General features: G+C 37.6%; 2 protein-coding genes across 7 annotated transcripts; both read left to right on the top strand.

The window, feature by feature from the left end:
• The first annotated feature begins 945 nt into the window (after positions 1 to 945).
• Positions 946 to 2,335, top strand: LOC143357653 (uncharacterized). Its single transcript, XM_076794176.1, has 2 exons — positions 946 to 1,316; positions 2,104 to 2,335. The coding sequence occupies exons 1-2, from the start codon at positions 1,237 to 1,239 to the stop codon at positions 2,333 to 2,335; spliced, it is 312 nt and encodes a 103-aa protein (XP_076650291.1). The 5' UTR covers positions 946 to 1,236.
• Positions 2,336 to 4,581: 2,246 nt separating this feature from the next.
• Positions 4,582 to 21,220, top strand: Calpa (calpain A). Of its 6 annotated transcripts, none has more exons than XM_076794838.1 (16): positions 4,582 to 4,821; positions 7,038 to 7,153; positions 13,571 to 13,747; positions 14,240 to 14,427; positions 14,711 to 15,014; positions 15,098 to 15,279; positions 15,536 to 15,786; positions 15,863 to 16,020; positions 16,094 to 16,311; positions 16,385 to 16,427; positions 16,993 to 17,031; positions 17,304 to 17,433; positions 18,847 to 18,981; positions 19,474 to 19,601; positions 19,806 to 20,001; positions 20,067 to 21,220. In XM_076794838.1, the coding sequence occupies exons 2-16, from the start codon at positions 7,073 to 7,075 to the stop codon at positions 20,150 to 20,152; spliced, it is 2,316 nt and encodes a 771-aa protein (XP_076650953.1). In that variant the 5' UTR covers positions 4,582 to 4,821; positions 7,038 to 7,072; the 3' UTR covers positions 20,153 to 21,220. The 6 variants fall into 6 exon arrangements, with proteins under 6 accessions (XP_076650953.1, XP_076650952.1, XP_076650951.1 ...); XM_076794837.1 differs by lacking the exon at positions 4,582 to 4,821 and adding an exon at positions 6,527 to 6,816; XM_076794836.1 differs by lacking the exons at positions 4,582 to 4,821; positions 7,038 to 7,153 and adding an exon at positions 7,927 to 8,624.
• Positions 21,221 to 22,500: the final 1,280 nt, after the last annotated feature.

The raw sequence follows: 22,500 nt of genomic DNA, 5'->3' as shown, positions 1-22,500 counted from the left end.
TTCCAGTCATTAACAAAATTAAAAATCCGCCTAAACTGCGGCAACCATGCCAACAGAGGTGCAGGTTGCGTGCGTTACAAAGGCGCGCGACAGTCACGTGAACGAATATGTGCATTTTTGTGAATTAGCCAACGATTAATTTGTGAATCCTAAAATTTTAATTTTCACCTCGCTGGGGCTCCAAATGAGAACCAAGGTAAGTATTTGTCACTTGATACGTGACTGTCGCGCGCCTCTATGACGTACACAACGGACACCGCTGTCGGTTGGGTTGCCGCATTTTAGGCGGATTTTTAATTTTGTTAATAACGAAAAGACGAAGCGTGAGTGTGCATCGTGGACAGAGATTTGTTCAAGTATGACAAGAATTTTACGCGGTGGCCTAAGATTTTTGCAGAGTTACCGTATCTTTAACACTAGGTTTACGGAGCACTAGAAATGATTATTTTACATTACATTATAAAACTAACGCGAATGTATCGATCAAAGTTTGTAGCCATTTTTTTAATAAATGCATGAGTGAGGTCCGCAAAGGACACCATTGTTGGATTTTGTGTTAACATTTTTAGCCGCGCCATTTTTAGTTTACAGAAATTTTACAGTTTCACAGAAAGTTTACAGAAATAAATTGTTGCTGTAATCAAAGTTAGCAAGGAATTAAATGTTCCTAATATTTAGTTTACCTATGCACTTAAGGGTTAATAATATGTGCCCAAAGAAATGAATTTGTTAAATAATTGCTCATGGATGCATTTTTACAATCTCAATATTCGCACTTTCAAAATATTAGAATCCGTCATTTTGACGGGTAAATCTAGTGTTAAAAAAGGACAATGCGTTCTACAGTTCGATTAGTCGTACTTGAACGCAGAAGATGATGTTGTACGAAGAAGAATCGGAGGAGATTGTTCTCATTCAACGATGGTACGTACAAATACCAGCGAGACATTGCTTCTCTTCGTCTTCGGCTCGCGCCATTCGTTTGCCTGACAACTGTTGGCTGCGAACAACGCGTGTACCAGGCATCGAAAAATATATAGATAAGCGCAAACGATGAAACCTTCCGACAGGCCGAGAAAACGGAGCACCGTTTGGAACGAGGGAGGGGTGTGGACGACAATTCGAGTTTAGTTTGCGGCCTACAGTACGTTTGTGCCGCCCTTTCGAGAATCTTGAGGCTCACAGCGTGGCCCGCACGCTCGTAACTATATTTACCAAAGCATCGTTATTAGGGAGATGTCGAATTACTCCTACTATTACGTGAAAACGATCATCGACGACGCCGACAAGCCGAAAACGTACAAATTCTTAAAAGGGTAAGTTCTCGCCTGCGAACAGAAATCATTTCCCAAGATTTCTTCGTTTCGCTTCATTCCCGCGATAGTCTCATCCGCTCACTGTGACAACTAGAATTCCAGACCACAGGTGTTCTCATCGATTCAATCAGGATTACAGTAAATGATTTGGATTCCCTCGGATTGCTGCAGAAATCGAAATGATTAACCCTTTGCACTCGAAACATTTCTTCCTACCTGGAATATTGCCCTAGTATATATATTTTTTCGTGTTATACATACGAAAATGGTGCGATTTACTTGTAACATACCGAAATGTTTAGTAATTTATTCAATACAAACAAATTTAATAATGTAAAAGTAATAATGTAAAATTGAATAATGTAATTTAGTAATGTAAAAAATATTTTGAATAATGATACAGCAATTTTTAGTGGTGCCTTACAGTCCCCATTCGAGCGCTAAGGATTAATACTGATTTTGATCCTCGCATTATTGCTTCCTCGTTTAACCGTTTCCGCGCGCGATCTGCTGATGGACCACTCGTTCTTGAGCGAATAATTGTATCCCTCGTGCACGAGCAAGATAACAGTGTCACGGTGTTGGCGAAATCTTTCCGTTATCGAAATTCTTAGAACACTTTTTCATAGGTCTATTCGTGGAGCTATGCGCCGCCGATGGACCGGCTTGACTCTGAAACGCTTTGCGTAGAAAAAAAAAAATCCCAGCAAGAAAGACTCCGTGTGATTTAAAATAATACCGACCGACATACATTGCTCTCGAAATATGCATTGTAATTTATCCGTAGGAATCCCGCTCTGTTTCAACCTCCGGGCGACACGTGGTCCACACATGGTCGTTACAATCTTCTTTCGCGGTTGCTCAGAGGAGGACTTTCCGGTTCAGGTGACGTCTACCATCCGGGCAACGCCATCTTCAAGGTTCGTGATCGTTTCTTAACTATACGGTACAGTCGTCACAGTGTACCTGAAGAATCCCTTCTCCGAGAAACTCTGGCGATTCACCAAAGAATTTCGTAGTTTCCTTCCGAAGGTTTTCTATCGGCCCGGCCCGGCCCGGCCCGCCGCGCTGGTTCTGACGAGTTTTTACGGGCCATTTAGTCGAATACATTCGACTCGGAGATCTAGCAGAGCCGAAACGAACTTCGTAGAGGCAGAATGAAACCGAGCAGCTCTGCGATGGTCGACTAATGTCAGCAGGGGGGGAAATTTTTCCAAGCTCTTCTTTGGAACGCCGCCAAATACAGCTTTTAACATAAAACGAGCCCCTCACACGTTGCCTACAACATATAACGGATTCATATTTTTAGCCAGACTACTGTCAAGGCTATTACCCAATTTTTCATTATTATTGCCCCGTTTTTATAGTGTTGGCAGCCTACGCGTTATCGTTATTTGTCGACTCCCTAAGTGCACCAGCGATTTTCACATCACAGCTGATCCGAGAAGTATTTGAACACTAATTGGTGTAGTGAAACTTAAGTTTCCCGTTCTCGAAAAAACATTTTTTGGAAATATCCCATGTACGATCCTCTCGAAATAAATAATTTTGAATGTCTATGCACGCTTAATGGGTTAACTGGTTAAACTGTGAAAGAGGATGGCTTTGTAAATAACGAAAAATAAATCTAATAGTAGTATTTGCTTGACGCATTGCTTAACTGATTTGTGCGATACTATGTTCTGAGTGGTTGTAAAATATTTGAGAGCTGACAAGTACATCTGATAAGTAATATCAGAATAGCCAAGGGATTTAGTTAATCGAGATCACGTCGGTGGGATCGTCGATCTTGAAATTTGAAAATAAATTTCATACCATCAATTCAGTGCCGAGGCGGTTACGAAACTGTGCATTATTCTCTTCTGGCAAACGCACGTTCCCAGAACATCTGGGCACGTGAGCTATTAGACAAGATGTAGCAATAGATTAAATTTGAAACATAACGGCACATACGTTTTCCTCGAATGTACTATTTTTGTCCTCATAGTTCGTCGCGTTGACAATTTATTGATCCAATCTGTACAAATATACCAAAATTAAAACAATGGAAGACAAATATGCTATAGGGTAAAGGATCCAATTACTGTCGGGGAGTACTAATTACCGTGTCCCCCGCAGTAATTGGGTACCCTATGCGTATTAGAATAAGAAATTTATATTGCAACCAAATACTAAAACGCGATGAAATGCGAATTAGCTAGAATTACGACAGCAGTTAATAAATTAACACAAACTTCAAATGTAGACTTATAAAATCTAAATACCTATACTCACACGATAGTATCATGAGAAATTTACATAATCTTATGACTCACACACGATTCCTGATTTAAAAAATATCTCGCTAGGAGGAAAAACGTGATCAGCAGTTCCTCTTATTTTAAATGTAACCCCGTTATAGATCTGATTTCCGAGTATCACGATACCTTTGAATTCTAAATTTTACCACGGATCGAAGGAAATACGGTTTTTCTCGGTACAAAATCTCATGGGAAAACACGTTGTTTTCAATAGTACGATTAAACTATAGATACATCTGCGCAGTTTGTGCACTTATAAATGATACGAGTACTCAAAGGAACATCAAGTGGCTTTGATCGTTGCTTCATAGTTATCTTGTTAAAAACGACAATAAAAGAAACAGCTTCGAGAAGATATCGTATTTGGCTACATGTCATTTAAAATAATCGTCTGTTAGTTTATTCGAACGGCCAAACACTTTTCGAAAAATTATTTCACTTTTCAATCAAATAATTCGTGTTCTCTCCACAATGCAGCACTAAGTTATTCATGACGTCCCTGCTACGTAAGTTAGCCATGAGCGTGCCTTACCAGCAGTGAAGTTTATACTTCAGTATAATATGATTCATATCGCAAAAATTCAGCGCAGACAGTTTTTTCAAAACGTAAGGTACCTGCGTCTTCGAGTTCTGGTAAAAAACATCCAACCTAAAGAAATCATTCCGCACATGCTAATCGCCTAAAAGGCCTGGTCTTTGATGTTACCTCCTTGAGGATACATTCACCCTGTCTGGTATAAAATTAATCGCAACCACGGCCATAGTCGCACCGAGATCAAACATCTGGAAAGCTTTACACGTTACTGTATGCACGTGAATAAACATATGTACATGCATAGCGTGCTGCGCATACTACAATAGTGTCGAGACGCCGACGCGGACATGGTTGGCCATTGAGCGGGGAGGGATGCATTCGTTCCAGACATTTATCTTTTAGGGCATATCGGTTAGTGTATCGCCTGCTTTCCGACTTCGAAGACGTGTTCCACGAGAAAGCTGCGGGAGTGGTCCTCACGAATTTTCAATTAGACGACAAGTAATTTAACCGGAGTCTGTCGATCTCTTGAAGTGATGTGCTACGAAAGTAATAATAAAAAAACGACGTTTGTTTCGTACGTTAAAAAAACCCATCAATGATGAGAATCGAATAATCTTTGAACGAAGAAATTTGTTCAAACGAGAGATTGATTAGAGATACACACAGGGTGAGAACTCGTCCTCTTATCATAGCGACCTTGACATCGCGAGGCGATTGGCACACCAATTTAGAGGGGTGTGACTTCCGATCGATACATGTTCTCGTATCTACTGTACTACATACTGTTACAACTGTTGTCAAAGTATTATCGTTAGATCATCATCCGTGAATTATTGGGATCATCTGAAACAGACCTGGGCAATATAATCTGGGCATAATTTGTTGCGCATCGTTACTTTCGATACTGTTGTTTGAAAATAACAATATTATTGATTCATCTGAAATATTAGCAATGCTGTACGAAAATATGAAGTCATAAATAATTTTTGAAATGGCTCGAGAAACAAAGTAGGGAAATGTACAAATATAGTGTGGACTGGAAATTTTGAGAACCCGTATATGGTCTGGGAACCGGTATCCAGGTCAACGCCAAGGTTACAATATGGATGGCCAAATTTGAGAATCGAGGCTTGGAAACAGTTTATATATGGCTCGCTTTCCCTTATCACCTTTAAGCTCCATACACACTATCGCTCTCGGTTCGTTCGCAGATCAGTTTTCTTTCAACTTTTCTAATCCATTCGTAATCGGTAGACTGCGGATTATATGCATTTCTAACAAAAATGAGTACGTCAAGTGCAAAGTGGTAAAAACATTTAAAGAATTTAAAAATACTGTCGTATTGCTTCCAACTCTATAAAATTATTCAGATTTTGACGACAAAATCCTTGGCGGCGCCCTTACCTGTCAAAACACACTTCACACACGCATAACTTTTGAAGTAGTGGTCTCCTAGGATTGAAACTTGGATTTTCAACATTTTCTCGCCAAAATCTACAGAATTGAATTAGAAAAAGTTAAAAATTTCTGGTTTCCTGAGGTGAAGTTTAAAATAATTCCTTCTAATTACGTTTTACGTAACACGCTGCAGATTATATTCAAACTCATTAGTCTATAACTTTTTGTTCCTGTTCGAAAAATTCACTATTTCCGTATGGCAGTCGAAAAAGTGTCCACATGTTTTACTGTAATCCTAATTTCCGATCGTAAAGCAGATCATCGAAGTCTGACGCATCGCTGTACACAATGATAAGTTAGAAGAGTAGATCATACATGATAAAGAAAAAACCTTCACTTCTAGGAAAACGATGTCTTCTGTATACATAGGCAGAGATAGGTGACTCAACGTATATGTATAGTAAATGCTAATGCAAAAGCTTTATTTAATCTTTGGTATATTTCTATAGTATGCTACGGACGTTCACGCTAAACAGTAATACGGTTACGGTTTCAAACGTAAACACTTGAATCACTGTTCTGCTCGAGGCAAAGAGTTTAACACTAGGTTTACGGAGCATTAAAAATGACTATTTTACATTAATTAATAAAAATAACATGAATGTATCTATAAAAATTTGTAGCCATCTGTTTCATAATATATACCCAAAGAAATTAATTCGTTAAATAATTCCTCGTGGATACATCTTTACCATCTCAATATTAGTAAATTAAAAATATTAGAATCCGTTATTTTGATGAGTCTCGTGAATCTAGTGTTGACCGCCAGGAAGATTCAATATTCTATGAGCATCTACGTAGTTTCTGCTATTCTTAGAAGGAAAAAACTACAAGCTGAAATGCCAATTTTATAGCAATAACAAAAAAGAGACCTTTGTTGTCGGTTGCCGATTAGACACGTCAACGTTGACTAAACCAGTTACGAAACCGCAGAAAAACAAGAGTATATGGCAGGTGAACTGTATCGCGCAACGTAATGTATACATAACCAGCAGATATTAAAGTAGACGCTGGTGAATCAGTCAGTCTTTCGACAACGACGCTACCGCTGTCTAATGAACGTTCAACCGCACAACGAGCCGGAAGGTTCAACGGTACACGATCAATTTGTGACGTTGCTCGAGGCCAGGGAATTTCCTATCTGCCAAGTTGCCGTATAGTCAGCGTGTCGCGTCCAAACAATGGGTGGATTTTGAAAATTCATGTCAGTGCGTCAGGTGTCGGTCCGCTGGAAGAACGTAGCCGAGTCCTCCGGATCAAACGGATCCTTTCTTATCGTTCGCGATTAGCGTGATACCAAAAAATGTGCTGACCGAACAGGATTACCATTACTTTGCAACGGGAAATCCAGCGAATCTGTTCAGCAGGCGCTTTCACGCGCAATTGCTGTGTTATTTGGGGCTCTAACGTGGCGGGACATTTCAGAATCCTGGACACGCTGAGATCGTAGTTAAATCAAAATGAACAACTTCCCCTCTTACGGATGGAAAGCAGAAGTGGTTGAGCCTGAATTCGTACGACAGGAATCGCAGAAAGTGCAAGTGAGTATTGGTGGTGTGTTCTGTTGCTCTACGACGTCTCGGCGTCTCCATCTTTCTCGTACCCAGAACACAATAATTAACATGGATTATGTAATTGGAGCTTGGGACGCAAGGGCATTACTGGAATTTGAAGCTCGGCGCCCGAATTGAATCGTGTTGTACCTCACAGATGGTGTGCGCGTGTTCCATTCTATTATGCTGCGTACACACTGTTGCAACAAAGATAACCACGTTTCAGACATGAATTCTGATGGAAATTTATCACAGATTTTAGGAGATCTAAAAAAAAACTAATATTTCTAGGTTTTTATGGATATTTACGAAACTGTACCAACAATTTCTCGAATCCAATTTCAAAACTCGCGCCGCGCACGACATACACTTAGAGGCAGTGATCATTGAGCGGTTTTCCGCGCATGCGCGATCAAAAACAGTAACGTATCTATATTGTGGAGAAAGTAGTGGGGTACTATTATTGGCGGGAAAGTACCGAAACAGTCCAAGACGAGACGACGAGACAAACGTGCTACGAATTTTTCGTGAGTTACTATTAATACTTGATTGACATACACATGTTGTACATTCATTTTTCAAAATCATGTCATAACAAATTTTGCGAGATTATGCGCGATGACCAAGGTACCCTATTTTAGCCAAACTTTTTACTGTACTGACGCTAAAATCGTCGCGCATGCGCGAAACAACCGCGCAATGTTCCATCACTGCTGAGAGGTTAGGTAACAACAGACTTTGCGACAGCGATGGAGAAATATCGATAGTTAGCTCCATCCGATAGTTTCCGATAGTTGAACTATCGATAATTATCGACAGTACCAACGATAGTTCTACACCACTACCAAAGAGTAGTTTTTTACCCACTACCTTGCGAAGCCGAAAACACTCGAGTTCAGCCGAACGGAAATGCCTGTTTACGCCGGCGGTTCGCGTGCACGAGAATGCGAGTATCGCGAAACTGCGGAATTACGTTGATGTATCATGTAATCGATTCGCAGCGGGTTACAGGAACATGTAGCATGCAGGTTACAGAAAAATCAACGAGAGAAAATAAGGTCGCGGGATAATGGCGTGCGTTTAGTCAGGCCGTGCAACGTGACATGGGTGAGGGTAATGGGAGAATGAGCTCAGCTCGTGGCTCCAGACTTGTCAATGTAACGGTTCTATATCCGTGGCGTGGAATAGCGTAGAGTGGAAAGTATCGGGTCCAAGTGCCCCTCGAATTTTGTCGGGCACGCCGCACAAGCCGAAACTGGACATATTGTTCTAATTGTGTAGACCTTTTCTGCTCGGAGTATTGTGATCGGTTGTGATCGCGATCGAACTAGTCAAGGCGTAGTTCACGTGAAAGATGAGTTACTACGATGATGGGAGCTCGCCTCCGCTGGATGACATCTTCGTCAAGGCGGCTGTTGAAGTCAAACGGTTCCTCCCGTCCCTGTTCAACATCAAAGTGGTACGCGTATTTGTCACGATCAAGTTAATTTTACTTACCCTCTCATTTTCATTGCGCAGTTCGGTGTAGTCGATGGACAAAACACACCGAACTCGTGACATTACTCGCACGGGGATCATCGCGCGGCGCACAGTGGTGCGAAATGGCCAAAAAGCGGCAAAAAATCTGTAAAAACGAAACTATCCAACGAATTTGTTTGAAAATTTGTGGAGAGATTGCCACAGGTACAACGCTTATTTGGCAAAACAAATTTTTGTAAAAAGTTGTTAACATTAAGTAATATGGGCTAATCGAAAATCTCTGTTTTTTGCCCATTTTTTATTTATGGAAGCATACAACAAATACTTGAATAGATTTTGGTCTGGAACTAATCGTTTTGGCAAGGTGTAATATTGATCTAACCTTGTGCAAAAGATCATGAGACCCTTCGAGACCCTTTCGCCGCTAAAAAATTTCACCTAAAACATCAAATAATCGTGACATCCGCGCGATTCATTCCTGGAAATTCCGAAAGTTGATATTTTAACTTAAATTGCGGCGAAAGCATCTCGGAGTATCTCGTGAAATTTTGCACAAAGCTAGATCAATATTATAACTTGCCAAAACGATTAGTTCCAGATCGAAGCTATTCAAAGGATTTTTTGTATTCCTCCATAAATAAAAAAAGAGCGTAACGCAAAGGGGCTTCAGGTTAGTCCATATTACTTAATGTTAAACAACTTTTTTTGGAAAATTTTTTTTGCCAATTAATAGTTGAAGCCATTTGCAATAACCCATATGATTTGTAGACCCCTAGGTATTCAATTATAGGCGGAGTAATTACATAACTATCGCACTGAAAACTGATGAATTTCCAGGAGCGAGGAAATGGTTATTCACCATGCGTATATCTCCGTAAAAAATTTTTTTTCAAAAATCTGACTTTGGCACATCATGCACGCACTATTAGGCTATACAAAAATAATTTTTTTTTTATAAAAATCGAAAATTTATAAAATCGATTTTTTGCCGCCTTGGGCTCCAGTATACGACGCATTGTTTTTTAAAGCGAGCGATCTAATGGCAATTTAATCCTTTATAATTCCAAGTAATAAGCATTGTTACAAGTATTGCCATATGCTGTGAGAAAAATTGTACCAGTTAGATATATCTTATTCAGAGAACGTATGTAGCAAAGTCTTCGTAGATTCGCGATAAGGTAGAGTGACCACGTTACCGACCAAACTAGGCGAAAAATGGTTTCACGTGCCTCAACTTTTCGTCCTTCTATGAGAATATTTTGTCGCTGGTAAAGGGCTCGTTCGAAAGAGGAAGGTTCAATCTAGTGCGCGCTGGTCAGGAGCTGCCGAGATTATGCAGATATTTGGTAATATAAGCGTTAGAAGTAGGCCAAAAATTGACGATGCGCATGCCGTGGAATCCAAGCATTTTTACGCCATTTGGACGAGTTCCGAGACGTTTCCGTTTCGAATGCTTTCGAGGGAGATTTATTCATGAAAACGTCCCTGCAGCTGTCCAAACAAATTTTACGAGTTCACTGCATCTTCTCTACCTGCAGCTTGTTTATTGTTGTCAGACACCGGTGACGGGCATGGAATTTGGCATTTGAACTTGATCCAACGGGGATTTTTGCCGCTCGCACCATGCGCTAGTCAATCGTGAACGGCAGGAATCGTTGGATTGTTTCACCGATGACGCACTTTTTTAATAGGTGCATCGTTTCCACGGAATAACCTGTCTCGAACAGCTGCTGCCGCAAATCCACGATCGGCTTCTAAAATCGCCTATCTTCGATATTTCGAAACTCTTCCCAATATTCCGATGATGCTGTGTTCGAAGCAACAAGAACCAATGGCTATTAATATCGACCCATGTCATAGGACAGTTAAGATTCCATGAATCTGTGGAAAATAATTCGTTTGCAAAGAGTCGATAACAATTCTTTTGAATGACACGAAACTAGTTGATTGCGAGGAATGATGTAAAAATAGTTTTTGACGCAAAGATTACAAAATTATTATTAACACTAGGTTTACGGGCTAATATTTTTAATTTACGATCATTGAGATTGTGAAGATCCATCTACATGGAATTACTGAACAAACTTATTTCCTTAGGTATATATTATTTAAAAAATGGCTGAAAACTTGGATAGACTCTTATTTTTATAAAGTAATGTAAAATTCTCACTTTTAATGCTCCGCGAACCTAGTGTTAAATACATCTAATTTGTAAAAAGAATTCAAATTACCTGCTAAAAAAGTTCCACGAGTCTTTCAGTCTCTGAGTTTAATCGTGTTGAAGGTCGAATAGTTTTGCGACCGACTGTATCTCTAACGAAAGCGAAGAATGTTGATACCCGGAAACATCTACTCGACTATATTTCGTGATGCGTCCGTGACCTATCGTAACGTCATACTCATCTAGGCAGGAAACTCCGTTCCTCAAATTGAAGTTAAGTGGATCACGTGTATGAACTCATTCAGAATTGTCCTCGAAAACTATACTCCAGAAGCAGTCTAATCAGATTACTTTGATCGTCTCTTCTTGATTGTATTCGTTACGTGAATCTATCTACGCGATAATGCTGTGTACACGTTACTCGTATTTTAAGCATGCAATTAGCATAATGTGGCTCATTGTTCGCAATGAACACGGTACCAATGATTTATTTACGTACTGGCACGAAATAAAAGGACGTTTTATTTTATGCTTTTAGATAAAAGTATCCTTGTGTAAACTGGTATACATAGATAAGAATATGTCTAATGGACGCCTTTGGTCTTGACATTATTTGCACGATTGATTGTAACTACGAACAATGGTATTAATCATTTACTTTGTAATCGATTTTTATGTATTGAACGCTTGACGACGTGTAATTTGTCTTGGATGTTTTTTATAAAATATGGTTAAAATACAATGGAATGACGCATAAGGCCTGCTGATTATGTTTCATATAAAACATCACCTTGAAAATAATCGTTTGTTGGGTGGTGTGTGTGTGTGTGCTTTGTAACACTTCTCCACATCTCCGCGATTGAATTCAAACAAAAGAACGTATCAGAAATGTTTGAATTTTTCTATTTGATACTGTATAATAGAAGACTCGGACATGACAAAAGTTTATTTCCAAGATAAAATTGTTCTTAGAACATAAACGACAGGATTTATGATCGTTGTAAAGGCCGATGACGATGAGAACATTGACGCTGACTTTGATCGCAACACCGTGATTGTACGCGAATGCGTACGCATTCTTCAAGTCGTTCGAGATGTTTGCTAGAATTATGATTGAACAAAATACTCGCAGCATGCGTCATGTACTCTGTATTCATTCATCGCACGTGCACCGAGCCGCGACCAAGACAACGTCCACTTCGTTGATCTAAAATTTACCTCCAAGATTTGATAGACTTTTTCAATTCACCTATCATAAGATTTCTGAACCTTTAATTAATAGCAGTACTGTTGTACCCACACAGTGTTAAGAAATTATATATGTCGCGGTCACCATGACGCGATTCTCCAACCTACGATTCGGCGGAAATTCGCATAAAATACTCCTCGACAAATTGACCTTGACCTTGACAATCAAGGTCAAAACACAAATATTTTTTTTGGTCGTTCAGTCGTGTTCTACTGGTCATGAGGACCAACTTTGCGAAAGGAACCATGGGTCGCGACTCGACCGTTCTCTTAAAAAATGATGTTGAATTTCCCATAATTTTTGCAACTTTTTTGTTCGTAATATTCTTTCATTTTATAACTAGGAAAATAGTAATATCTTGCTTCTGATAGTTTCCTACCCAACGAGATAAAAAGTGTAGAAAAAGAATTTCTACGAAGATTGCAAAAACTGATTTTTAATAATGAAGGACATATTAAGGGAATATTCATATTCGTAACAGGGAACGTCGATTCCTTTTAGAGCCAATAGCCTCGCTAAATTTAAAACTTAATAACTTAACACCGGCTTACCCTCACTATGAATGTGACCCTCGCAGAACTCTCCGAAATAATTGGACAGTTAAATAATTCCAATCACGACATGTCCCCCTTGATACCATACGGCCATACGCCATACAACATTCGTCAGAAACATTTCGTTGCATTTTTAATGCTTCAAACATTGGGAAAATTGACCTTCGTGAGCGCGGCCACCAATTCAAATACTTTTACTTGATACAATATGAAAACAGTTTTTACTGTGCTTGCACATTATGTTTTATTACACATTACCTACAATTTGCGTATCATTCGTGCCTCTTATCTTATGGTATGCATCGGTAATCTAAACTAATGTGGTTACTTTCCTTCCGGCCATATTATATGGCAGTATCGCAATAGATAAGTATAATCGAATATTATATATTACTATAGCAGTATACTTCCATCTGCAGTCGCGAATAGTTCACTTTTTAGATCATGATTTAGCGAAGCATTTCAAAAGTTTCAAAATAGAAAGTAGTGCTCACTCTTAGCTTAGTGTTGATAATAATAGATATCAGACAACGCTGTACACTTTGTCTCTTTTCTACATTGTGATACAGAAATGGAACAGTACGCGAATAATCGATTTTCGAATTACATGAAAGATGGTGTCGCGGTTTTAAAGTTATCGAAAACCTTAGAACGTAGTGATACCAGAGACATAAGTAATTTAAAAAGAAATACGATTCATATTAGCTTCCCTCAAGCTCAGGTCGCACCGAATTCGAAAGCACATTCTTTAACCAATGCAAGCTCAAATCTTCGGTCGAAATTTCAAAAAGGACGTTGTCTGTATAACGCCGAGCCTGTAAAAACTACCAAAAATTTTATCGGGAAATCCTATTACAACGTATGCTATCATCACAAATATAAACAAAGCAAAACTGATATTATTTTTCTGTGAGTACAGGAGCAGCGCAATTTTTTACAAGAAAATCCGATTGCTTTTTCAGTTAGGCGAAAGAGGCTCCGGATTTAGGCCACAAGGATCCGTTCAAGACTTCAACACCCTCAGGCGAGAATGTTTGGCGACAGGATCACTCTTCGAAGACCCCGAGTTTCCGGCTGCAGACTCGTCCTTGTATTTTTCGAGGAGACCTGACAGATACATAGAATGGAAAAGGCCTATGGTAAACAAAAATTTGATATTGCATTTTTTTCCGGGTCAACAGTATCACGCTCACAAGGCGGTATCAAATTATTCTCATTTTACACGTTGATTGTTCCGTCACCCGTGCATGAAGGACTCAACTGTTAATTCTTGCGCTAATTTATTAGCAAATATAATTAGGATCGAGAGGATCATAGAGATACAAGAAATTTTAACTTTTCCTTCATTAAATAAATTATTTCCACTTTGTGGTATGTAGTCGATTCTTCAGTTCAATCATTAAAGACTCCAAAAACCAAAGTATCAAAGTGTATCGAAGAATAGCATCTTCTAGCCGATATATGTCCCTGGCGAGACCCGTGTTTTGGACATACATCGAGTAGACACTGTATTCCGAACTCGTCCAGCAACTGTGTCAGAAATGATCCAGGGCGAATGTGTTAATTTGAAAAACAATTGTTCGAAGTACTTCATGGTTGAACATATGTTGCTTGCACGTTCCCTGTTGCAGGAAATCGCAGACAATCCTCAGCTATTTGTGGAGGGGTATTCCAGGTTCGACGTCCAGCAGGGTGAATTAGGAGACTGTTGGTTAATCGCTGCTGTTGCGAATCTCACCATGGATTCGAATTTATTCTTCCAAGTAGTACCGGAAGACCAGAGCTTCGAGGAAAACTACGCCGGTATATTCCACTTCAGGTACGGCCAAGCTACTTGTACCAGAGAAACGTACAGAAGAGTACCGTTTCAATCATTTCAATAAACTTTAAATTAAAATTCATTCATTACGTCTAGATGTATAATAATAGAAGCAAAGAGAATTAATTGATGTTGTCTTCTATACATATTATTCATCCTTGTAATCTTTGCATTGATCATGATTAGCATATGTTGGTTATAAATTCTTCCTATAAATTCAAAAACACGGAGTTGTAAATTCTTATTTGGAATTCTAATCTTTCATATTTGTAATGTACAACAGATTCTGGCAATATGGAAGATGGGTGGACGTAGTGGTCGACGACAGGTTGCCGACTTACCACGGTGAACTGCTGTATCTGCGCTCCGCCGAGAGCAACGAGTTCTGGAGCGCTCTTCTGGAAAAAGCCTACGCGAAGCTCCATGGCTCGTACGAGGCATTAAAAGGTGGTACTACCTGCGAGGCAATGGAAGACTTCACGGGCGGCGTTACCGAGATGTACCAAATGGACGAGACTCCGCCGAATCTGTTCAGTATTTTGCTAAAGGCGTACGAGAGAAGCTCGTTATTGGGTTGTTCTATAGAGGTGAATCCAAACGGCTGATGTGATGTCGTGATGCAATTCGTCAGCATCTGTCGAATTTGTAATAAACTCTGTTGCTATTTCAGCCTGATCCAAATGTATTGGAGGCGGAGACGCCTCAAGGACTGATCAAAGGCCATGCATACAGTATTACACGAGTGAAATACGTGGAAATCCAAACGCCGAATCAGTACGGGAAAATACCTCTGCTTAGGATTAGAAACCCATGGGGAAACGAGGCGGAATGGAACGGTCCCTGGAGCGACCAGTAAGTTAACAACACAATTACGCCGGGTAACTGTTTAGCGAGATTAAGGGATGGTTCCGGTCTAGGAAGCTAAGGAAACGATCAGTTTCAGGATTTTTGTCTAGCAAGATAAGTAAGATGACAATCTGTAGTTTCCGGAATTTGTTATATTTATAATTTCAACAAGATAGATAAAAACTAAGAATTTTTTAAAAACAATAGTGTAGAGTACAATATTAGCGTACTTCGCCGAATTAACATGTCCACCCTTGAATAGGTCGCCAGAATGGAGATTCATTCCCGACCACGAAAAGGAAGAGTTAGGCTTGACCTTTGACATGGACGGTGAATTCTGGATGTCGTTTCAAGATTTCACGAGATACTTCACGCAACTAGAAATATGTAATTTGAATCCGGACTCGCTGACCGAGGATGAATTAAATTCTGGTAAGAAGAAATGGGAAATGAGTGTATTCGAAGGAGAATGGGTGCGGGGCGTCACAGCTGGAGGTTGCAGAAACTTTTTAGGTGAACATTTCTTTTCACCGTAACTTTCAATAACTTCTCCGATACTCGAATAAAACTAACATTTTACCGATTTCAGAAACGTTCTGGCATAACCCACAGTATCGAATCACGTTGGAGTATCCGGATGAAGACGATGATAAGTGTACAGTGATTGTTGCGTTGATGCAGAAGAATAGACGAGCGCAAAGGAGGATGGGCGCTGATTGTCTTACTATCGGATTTGCGATATATCATGTGCGTACCACCCGTTCGACCGCACCCTGTATATACCCTGATTGTATGTATTTGTAACGATTTCAATATGTAGTTGGAATACCCTGATCGGCTGCCCAAACCATTGGACATCAGCTTTTTCAAGTATAACGCATCGGTGGCTAGATCGCCATCATTTATAAACTTACGAGAAGTTACATGCCGTTTTAAATTGCCGCCTGGTGTATACTGCATAGTTCCGAGCACGTTCGATCCAAACGAGGAGGGTGAATTCTTGCTCCGAATCTTCTCCGAAAATAAGAATAACATGGAGTATGCATCGTTTCTATATAATTACCTTAAATCATTTAGTATACGGCTTACATTTCAAAATTTTATTTTTCAGAGAAAATGACGAAGAAGTCGGTATTGGACAAATTGACGATAGAGTAAGATATTATTTTATTGATACCAGGACTCTAATGCAGTATACGTTTCTTAAATGTTATGTGTATATACCTTAAGTGTGCACTGTCTGCACTGCAAACAATGCTTGTTAACACACGAAAGTAACGAGTACTAATGCAAAATGTATACTAAAGACACTGAATCTATTCGTACTATGCATTCACAAAGACTGTTCCAAACACTGTTACTATTTACTTTGCTGACCAACATTAACAGTATGGAAAATTTGTAAACATTACAATTTATAGTCTGTTAAGACTGACAAGTAAACAAATTCGGTTATATGTATATACAATACATTAGTTATTATATATTCGTACCATTGTACACGATTCGAACAATCTTTGGAACAATCTTTGGACGCGTTAACAATGTGCTTTGATGTGCGCCAAAATTTTGCAATGCTTCCAAAACATATGTTTTACAGTTGTACAGTATTGTATGTAAATATCCGTGCGTATCCGTTCAGCAATGTACCTGGAATTAATCACAGATTTTCGTCAATTAATAGTACTAATTCGCACGTTCACACTGCTCGGCTTCTAGGTGATTAACCCTAATAAGGATAACGAAGATGGAGATAAAGTAAGTGAGATGCACGTTATACTAAATATACATATAATTTTTATAGTATTCGATCTTGTTTTTGTGGCTTTAATAAAGCGAATTTTTTTAAGCGGTGACGGATTATTACTCAATTGATAGTATCGAGATCTACACTCGTAGTTTTATTCCGCCTTGGATCTTTAACATGTGTAATCCGTCACTGTTTTTCAGTAATGTTAATACACTCTATTTTTTCATTGCAGCATATGCGTTTATTATTTTCTTTGATGTATAACATTCTCTCTGTTAAGGTACAAGATGATCCAGAACCGGACCGAAACTCTGATAAAGTTCGAGAATTCTTTAAAAAACTAGCTGGCGACGATATGGAAGTGGACTGGATGGAACTCAAAGAAATTTTAGATTTTGCCATGCGAAAAGGTATGACACATGCAATTTTTACTTCAATTTTATTTATTTATTTCTACATATTTTCAACTGTACATTAGTACATAGGAAATTGCCGTAACGCACAGGGAAATTTAACCGACAATATTTTTCGTTTTCTATCTCATGTAAATCAAATTTTCATTAATTTTTATGCATTCTATCTAATAATGGCCTAAATTATTCAACTTCTCGTAACAAAAATTTAGGTTTTTTAATGGAACGCCCCTCAGCAAATTGTCCACATTTCTAAATAAGTGGAAATTTGTTGAAAGAAAGTTCAGTAAAGGGATAGGAGATTTAATACGATCGGCAATTTCATAAACACTAATGCCACAGATAATCGATGAGTAGTATTCCGGAACGTTAAAATAAATATCCTATTTCATATAATTATGGTTTGTATACGATTGAGATTTATACTTTAGATTTAAGTTGCATTTGATGTTCATAATATAGATTTGTTTTTGTTTTCCGCTTATTATTAAAAAGCTTTCGTAATTTTCACGCTTCTTAACTAAGTATTGTCTATGGTTATGAATGTAGCATAATTTCCGTAATTACGCTTCTTGGACATTAATTGCTGACTTGAAAAACTCAACGAGGCACGCGCAATTGACGCTGCGCCGAATCCGGTTTTAGACGGTTATTAATGCACCAGTGACGTTACTTTGTTCTCACTGTGAACAAATTACTGTGTGAATGCTACTGCACTGCAATCTGCACTTCCGTTGTTGTGCATCATCGCCTTTTTCTCTTTACATTCGTAAATAATACATAAATACATTTGGGTCGCCGTGCGAACCAAACATTTTCTTTCCGATATTTTCCAAAAATATTTCTTGATATTCTGTCCATTTTGAAATTCAAACTATTTATTAACACACCCATTTCAAGTGGAAAGGGTCTACTAGGATAAGAATGGGTAATCGGTCCCCGTGCCAATTTTCATTTTTTTTTTTTCCTAAACAACGTTCTGTCCCGAAAATACTATTCTGTAAAATTTCAAATCTCTACCCCAGCATTTGAGGATAATATGTGGGTGAGGAGCCTAAACTTCGCCTTTTATTTTCTCAGTTATTGCTGAAGATATTTAGATGAAATAAAGTCGAAAATGAAGATACAAACTAACTCTATTTGGGATATTTTTCATAATTTTAAATCAGTTCATTTTAATTTTAAATCTGTTCATTCCATTAAACGCATACCAAATATTTAATTAATTGTCCTTATTACATTTTCATTTTCGCCGCATTCAAATCTTTGCTAACAAAAGATATTCATCGGCTCAAATGGATATAAAAGAGTTTGGGCAATCAGAAATTTTATTGTCGTCTATAGTACGACACGACCCGAATGTACGTATGTATAATTTAATGTTAACATGTAGCTGTATGTTACGGGTAGAACTACCACAATCGACGGGTCGTAGTGAGTCTCATGCCCCAGAAACTGTACCAGGAAATGGTTCTTTTATCGACACACTCATCTCACTGCTGTGCGGCCTTTTTTGTAATAATGAACAGTACAATAAGCCCGTAGGTAAGGCATCATCTAGTATATATTACTTCATACTACCAGGTCACCTAATCGTATGTAATCCGGGCTAAAATAATTTTTGTAATAATTTTTATGATACATGAATAAATATATTTTGTCCTAAACAATAATATAAAATTACTATTAGTATTATTGTATAAAACAAATGTATGTTTTGTGTAGTGCTCGTTTCTACAGTTTAGTGTTTGCGCATGTTCCTTGCAACAACGAGAGATACAAACAATTAACGAATTCGCTTGAAAATAATACATGTAGTTTTCTATGATCTCATTAACATGGCCTACTGCTATCCATTCGTGATACGTTTACATTTGTGGTGTTATCAATAATTCCGAATCATGATAATAATCCCTTTGTGCTTCCTAAGATTTCAGAATTTTATGCTCTCAATCACTTGTGTTTATAGCAAACCAGAAATGCATAAAAATCGACTGAATATTATTATAGCTAGAAGGGGTTTGTCTATAATTTCAGAGACACATGATAAAGGATTCAGTAAAGATGTATGCCGTAGCATGGTTGCCATGTTGGATGTCGACCACTCTGGTAAACTTGGTTTCGTAGAATTCAAAACTTTATGGAACGACATAAGGAAGTGGAAAGTAAGTTAATTTCATTGAGAAAAGGCTTGTTCGGCTAACTGCTTTTTAAAAAGCTTAAAAGTTTCGATTTACGAATACAGTCTTTACTCGATATATGTCCCTGGCCAGACCCGTGTTGTGGACATATATCGAGTAGACACTGAATTTTACTTTTAATACGTTACCGGAATCTGGACAGAAAGAAAACAATATTTTCTTTTCTAGGCGGTGTTCAAATTGTACGATAAAGATGAGTCCGGATACCTGAGTGCATTCGAATTGCGACAAGCTTTGAACAGTGCTGGGTATCGACTTAACAATCACATTTTAAACATTCTGGTCCACCGTTACGGAACTAAAGATGGAACGATCACGTTCGACGACTACATAATGTGCGCAGTACGACTTAAAACAATGATAGGTAAGCCATTAATACTGTTTTCATCAAAGCTGTGCTATAAGACTTCAAATAAATTTTCTTTGCAGACATTTTCAGGGAACGAGATCCTGATACAACTAATACAGCGACGTTTTCAATGGAAGAGTGGATAGAAAAAACATTATATTCATAATTTGATCTGTGTGAAATATGTTAATAGGCAAAGAAACCCGTCCATTGCTCTTTCATTGTCTTCTCTACACCAAAAATTTGCACACGTTCGCTACCATTCATATGGTCAAAAGACATTCGTTATACATAAAATATTGTTGTTCTGTAAAATAATGCGACATACAACAAAGGATGAACTTGATTTTTGTAGACATTTTATTTATAATGAGCCTAAATATATAAATGCACACAGGCGCTAATGGTGACCGTCATTAAAAGTTATTTATTGGTAGCGAACTTTAAATATATAACTTAACGAAAATTAGTCTCTCACTTTATCGAACAGTTCTTGTTTGTATGCTATATCTTAAAAGTCCGTTTTTGGACGTATCTTACAGAGTATCCCAAAATGCAATTAAAAAGAATTAGGTCTCGTTGTATATTAAATTGGAAAGGGAACTATTTCTGTTTGTGTTCTTGTTCTTCTGGTATTAAGTATGAAGTGCATATCGTTTTAAATAGAAGACAACCTTTGTTAGTGCAATTTGCTTGTGCTATGTGCAAAGCGCGTTATAATACGCGTATCATATTTATCGATACAATCACAGAAATTGTCTGTTTACAAAATCGTGTAAAAATCAAAGTATACGTATAAAAATGAGAGGGGACTTATAAAATATTATTAATTTGTTCACTATTCTAATATTTAACTTCAAAGAATAAATTATAGGATACTCTGTATAAAAATATGCCAAATTTGTGTAAATCCTATCGTTTTATCTGCTTACAACATATTATATAAAAAGACGAAGGAGAAGAACAATGTGTCTAAATTATTACATATAAAAGATTTCTATTTGTGATAAGAAATCTGTTGCATTTTTATCGGTACTATATTATATTTATATGTAGATAAAACTTGATATTGCGTGCCTTGAAATATATCTTTGTATATCGAAATTCTAATTTTGTTAAAAAATTCAATCTTGAAATAATAATTTATTAAAATGTATGTAAACATATTCTATAATTATATACGAACTCCTGATATGTATAATTAAAAAGGATATAAATTATTTTATACAGTTAATCGTTTTATTTCTTTTATGAAATAGAAGTTGTTTAATTGCGCAACGTCAGTGTCAGAGAGGAGAGCTGAAGGCTCTTTTCCAAAACTGGCAGAATTCTAGTAACTAGAAAAAATTGCCATATAGTTGAAAATTTAAATAATGGAAATTTAACGTATGTTAATTGAAAAAAAGTAGGATTTATTGTATTTCATATCAATATTATAAATATAACTTATAAAGCAAAAATATGACAATTCAGTATTATAAACTTAACTTAGTTGTTTATGTATTTTTATGCAATTTTTGAAAGCATTTCAAACAAAGTGCTGGCTGGCCCTCACAACGATTACAATACGTCATTACTCTTTTAGTTTTCTTCGTGGCATAATCTCTACCTTTTTTTTTACATAAGCATTTATAACATTCCTTACATCTTTTTCTTGACTTTCTTGCAAACCCTTTATATGATTGAAGAAAATGTGGAGCTTTTTTTGAAGGTATTTGCTTTTTAATAGCCATCTCTTCAATGTGGTGATTATTGGTCAAAAGGTGATCAATAATTTTTTCTCTAAATTGTAAAATATTAATATGTTTATTACCCCATCTTCGATGTATATACCACGCATTTACGAGGCAAGTCCCGCATATTAATTGTATAATAATTTTTCTGTACCATTTAACAGTTTTCTGTAAAGAACTATAGTACGATGCCATTTGATCGGATAAATCAACATCCTTTTTTGCATTATTATAGAAAAAGACAGCATCAGGCTTTGGTGTATAATTTTTTCCTTGAATAGCTGTACACTTGTGATTATTGGAAGTGGTTAACATACAAACTGGTCTCTTCTCAGTCCATTTCAAAAATTTAACTCCGCTACGATTTTCAAAACTCATAATGTCACCCCGTTTTTGTTTTCGTTTTGCCTGTGGCGGTAGAAATGTTTTGTCTATTTTTACAGTACCACAAATAAAAGTTTTTTTCTGTAAAAGTTCTTCAGCCAAAGGGACACTTGTATGATAGCTATCTATAAATAGTATGCGGCCCTTAAATAATAATCCCTTTAGTAATCTCATTACGACATCATGTGAATGTGTTTTCTGAATTCTCGTTCTATTTTTTCTGGCATAAATATCAATATTGTAGGTGTAACCTTCAGGAAAACACAGTTTATATAATTTTATGCCATACTTATGCTGCTTGCCTGGAATATATTGGCGAAAACCGAGACGTCCTCTCCATGGAACCATACTTTCGTCAATTACAATGTTTTTGCCAGGTTTAACAGCATTTTTGAAG

The sequence above is a fragment of the Halictus rubicundus genome, chromosome 10 (assembly GCF_050948215.1).
Source record: "Halictus rubicundus isolate RS-2024b chromosome 10, iyHalRubi1_principal, whole genome shotgun sequence".
Lineage (NCBI taxonomy): Eukaryota > Metazoa > Arthropoda > Insecta > Hymenoptera > Halictidae > Halictus > Halictus rubicundus.
This window is presented reverse-complemented; position numbering and strand designations above follow the sequence as displayed.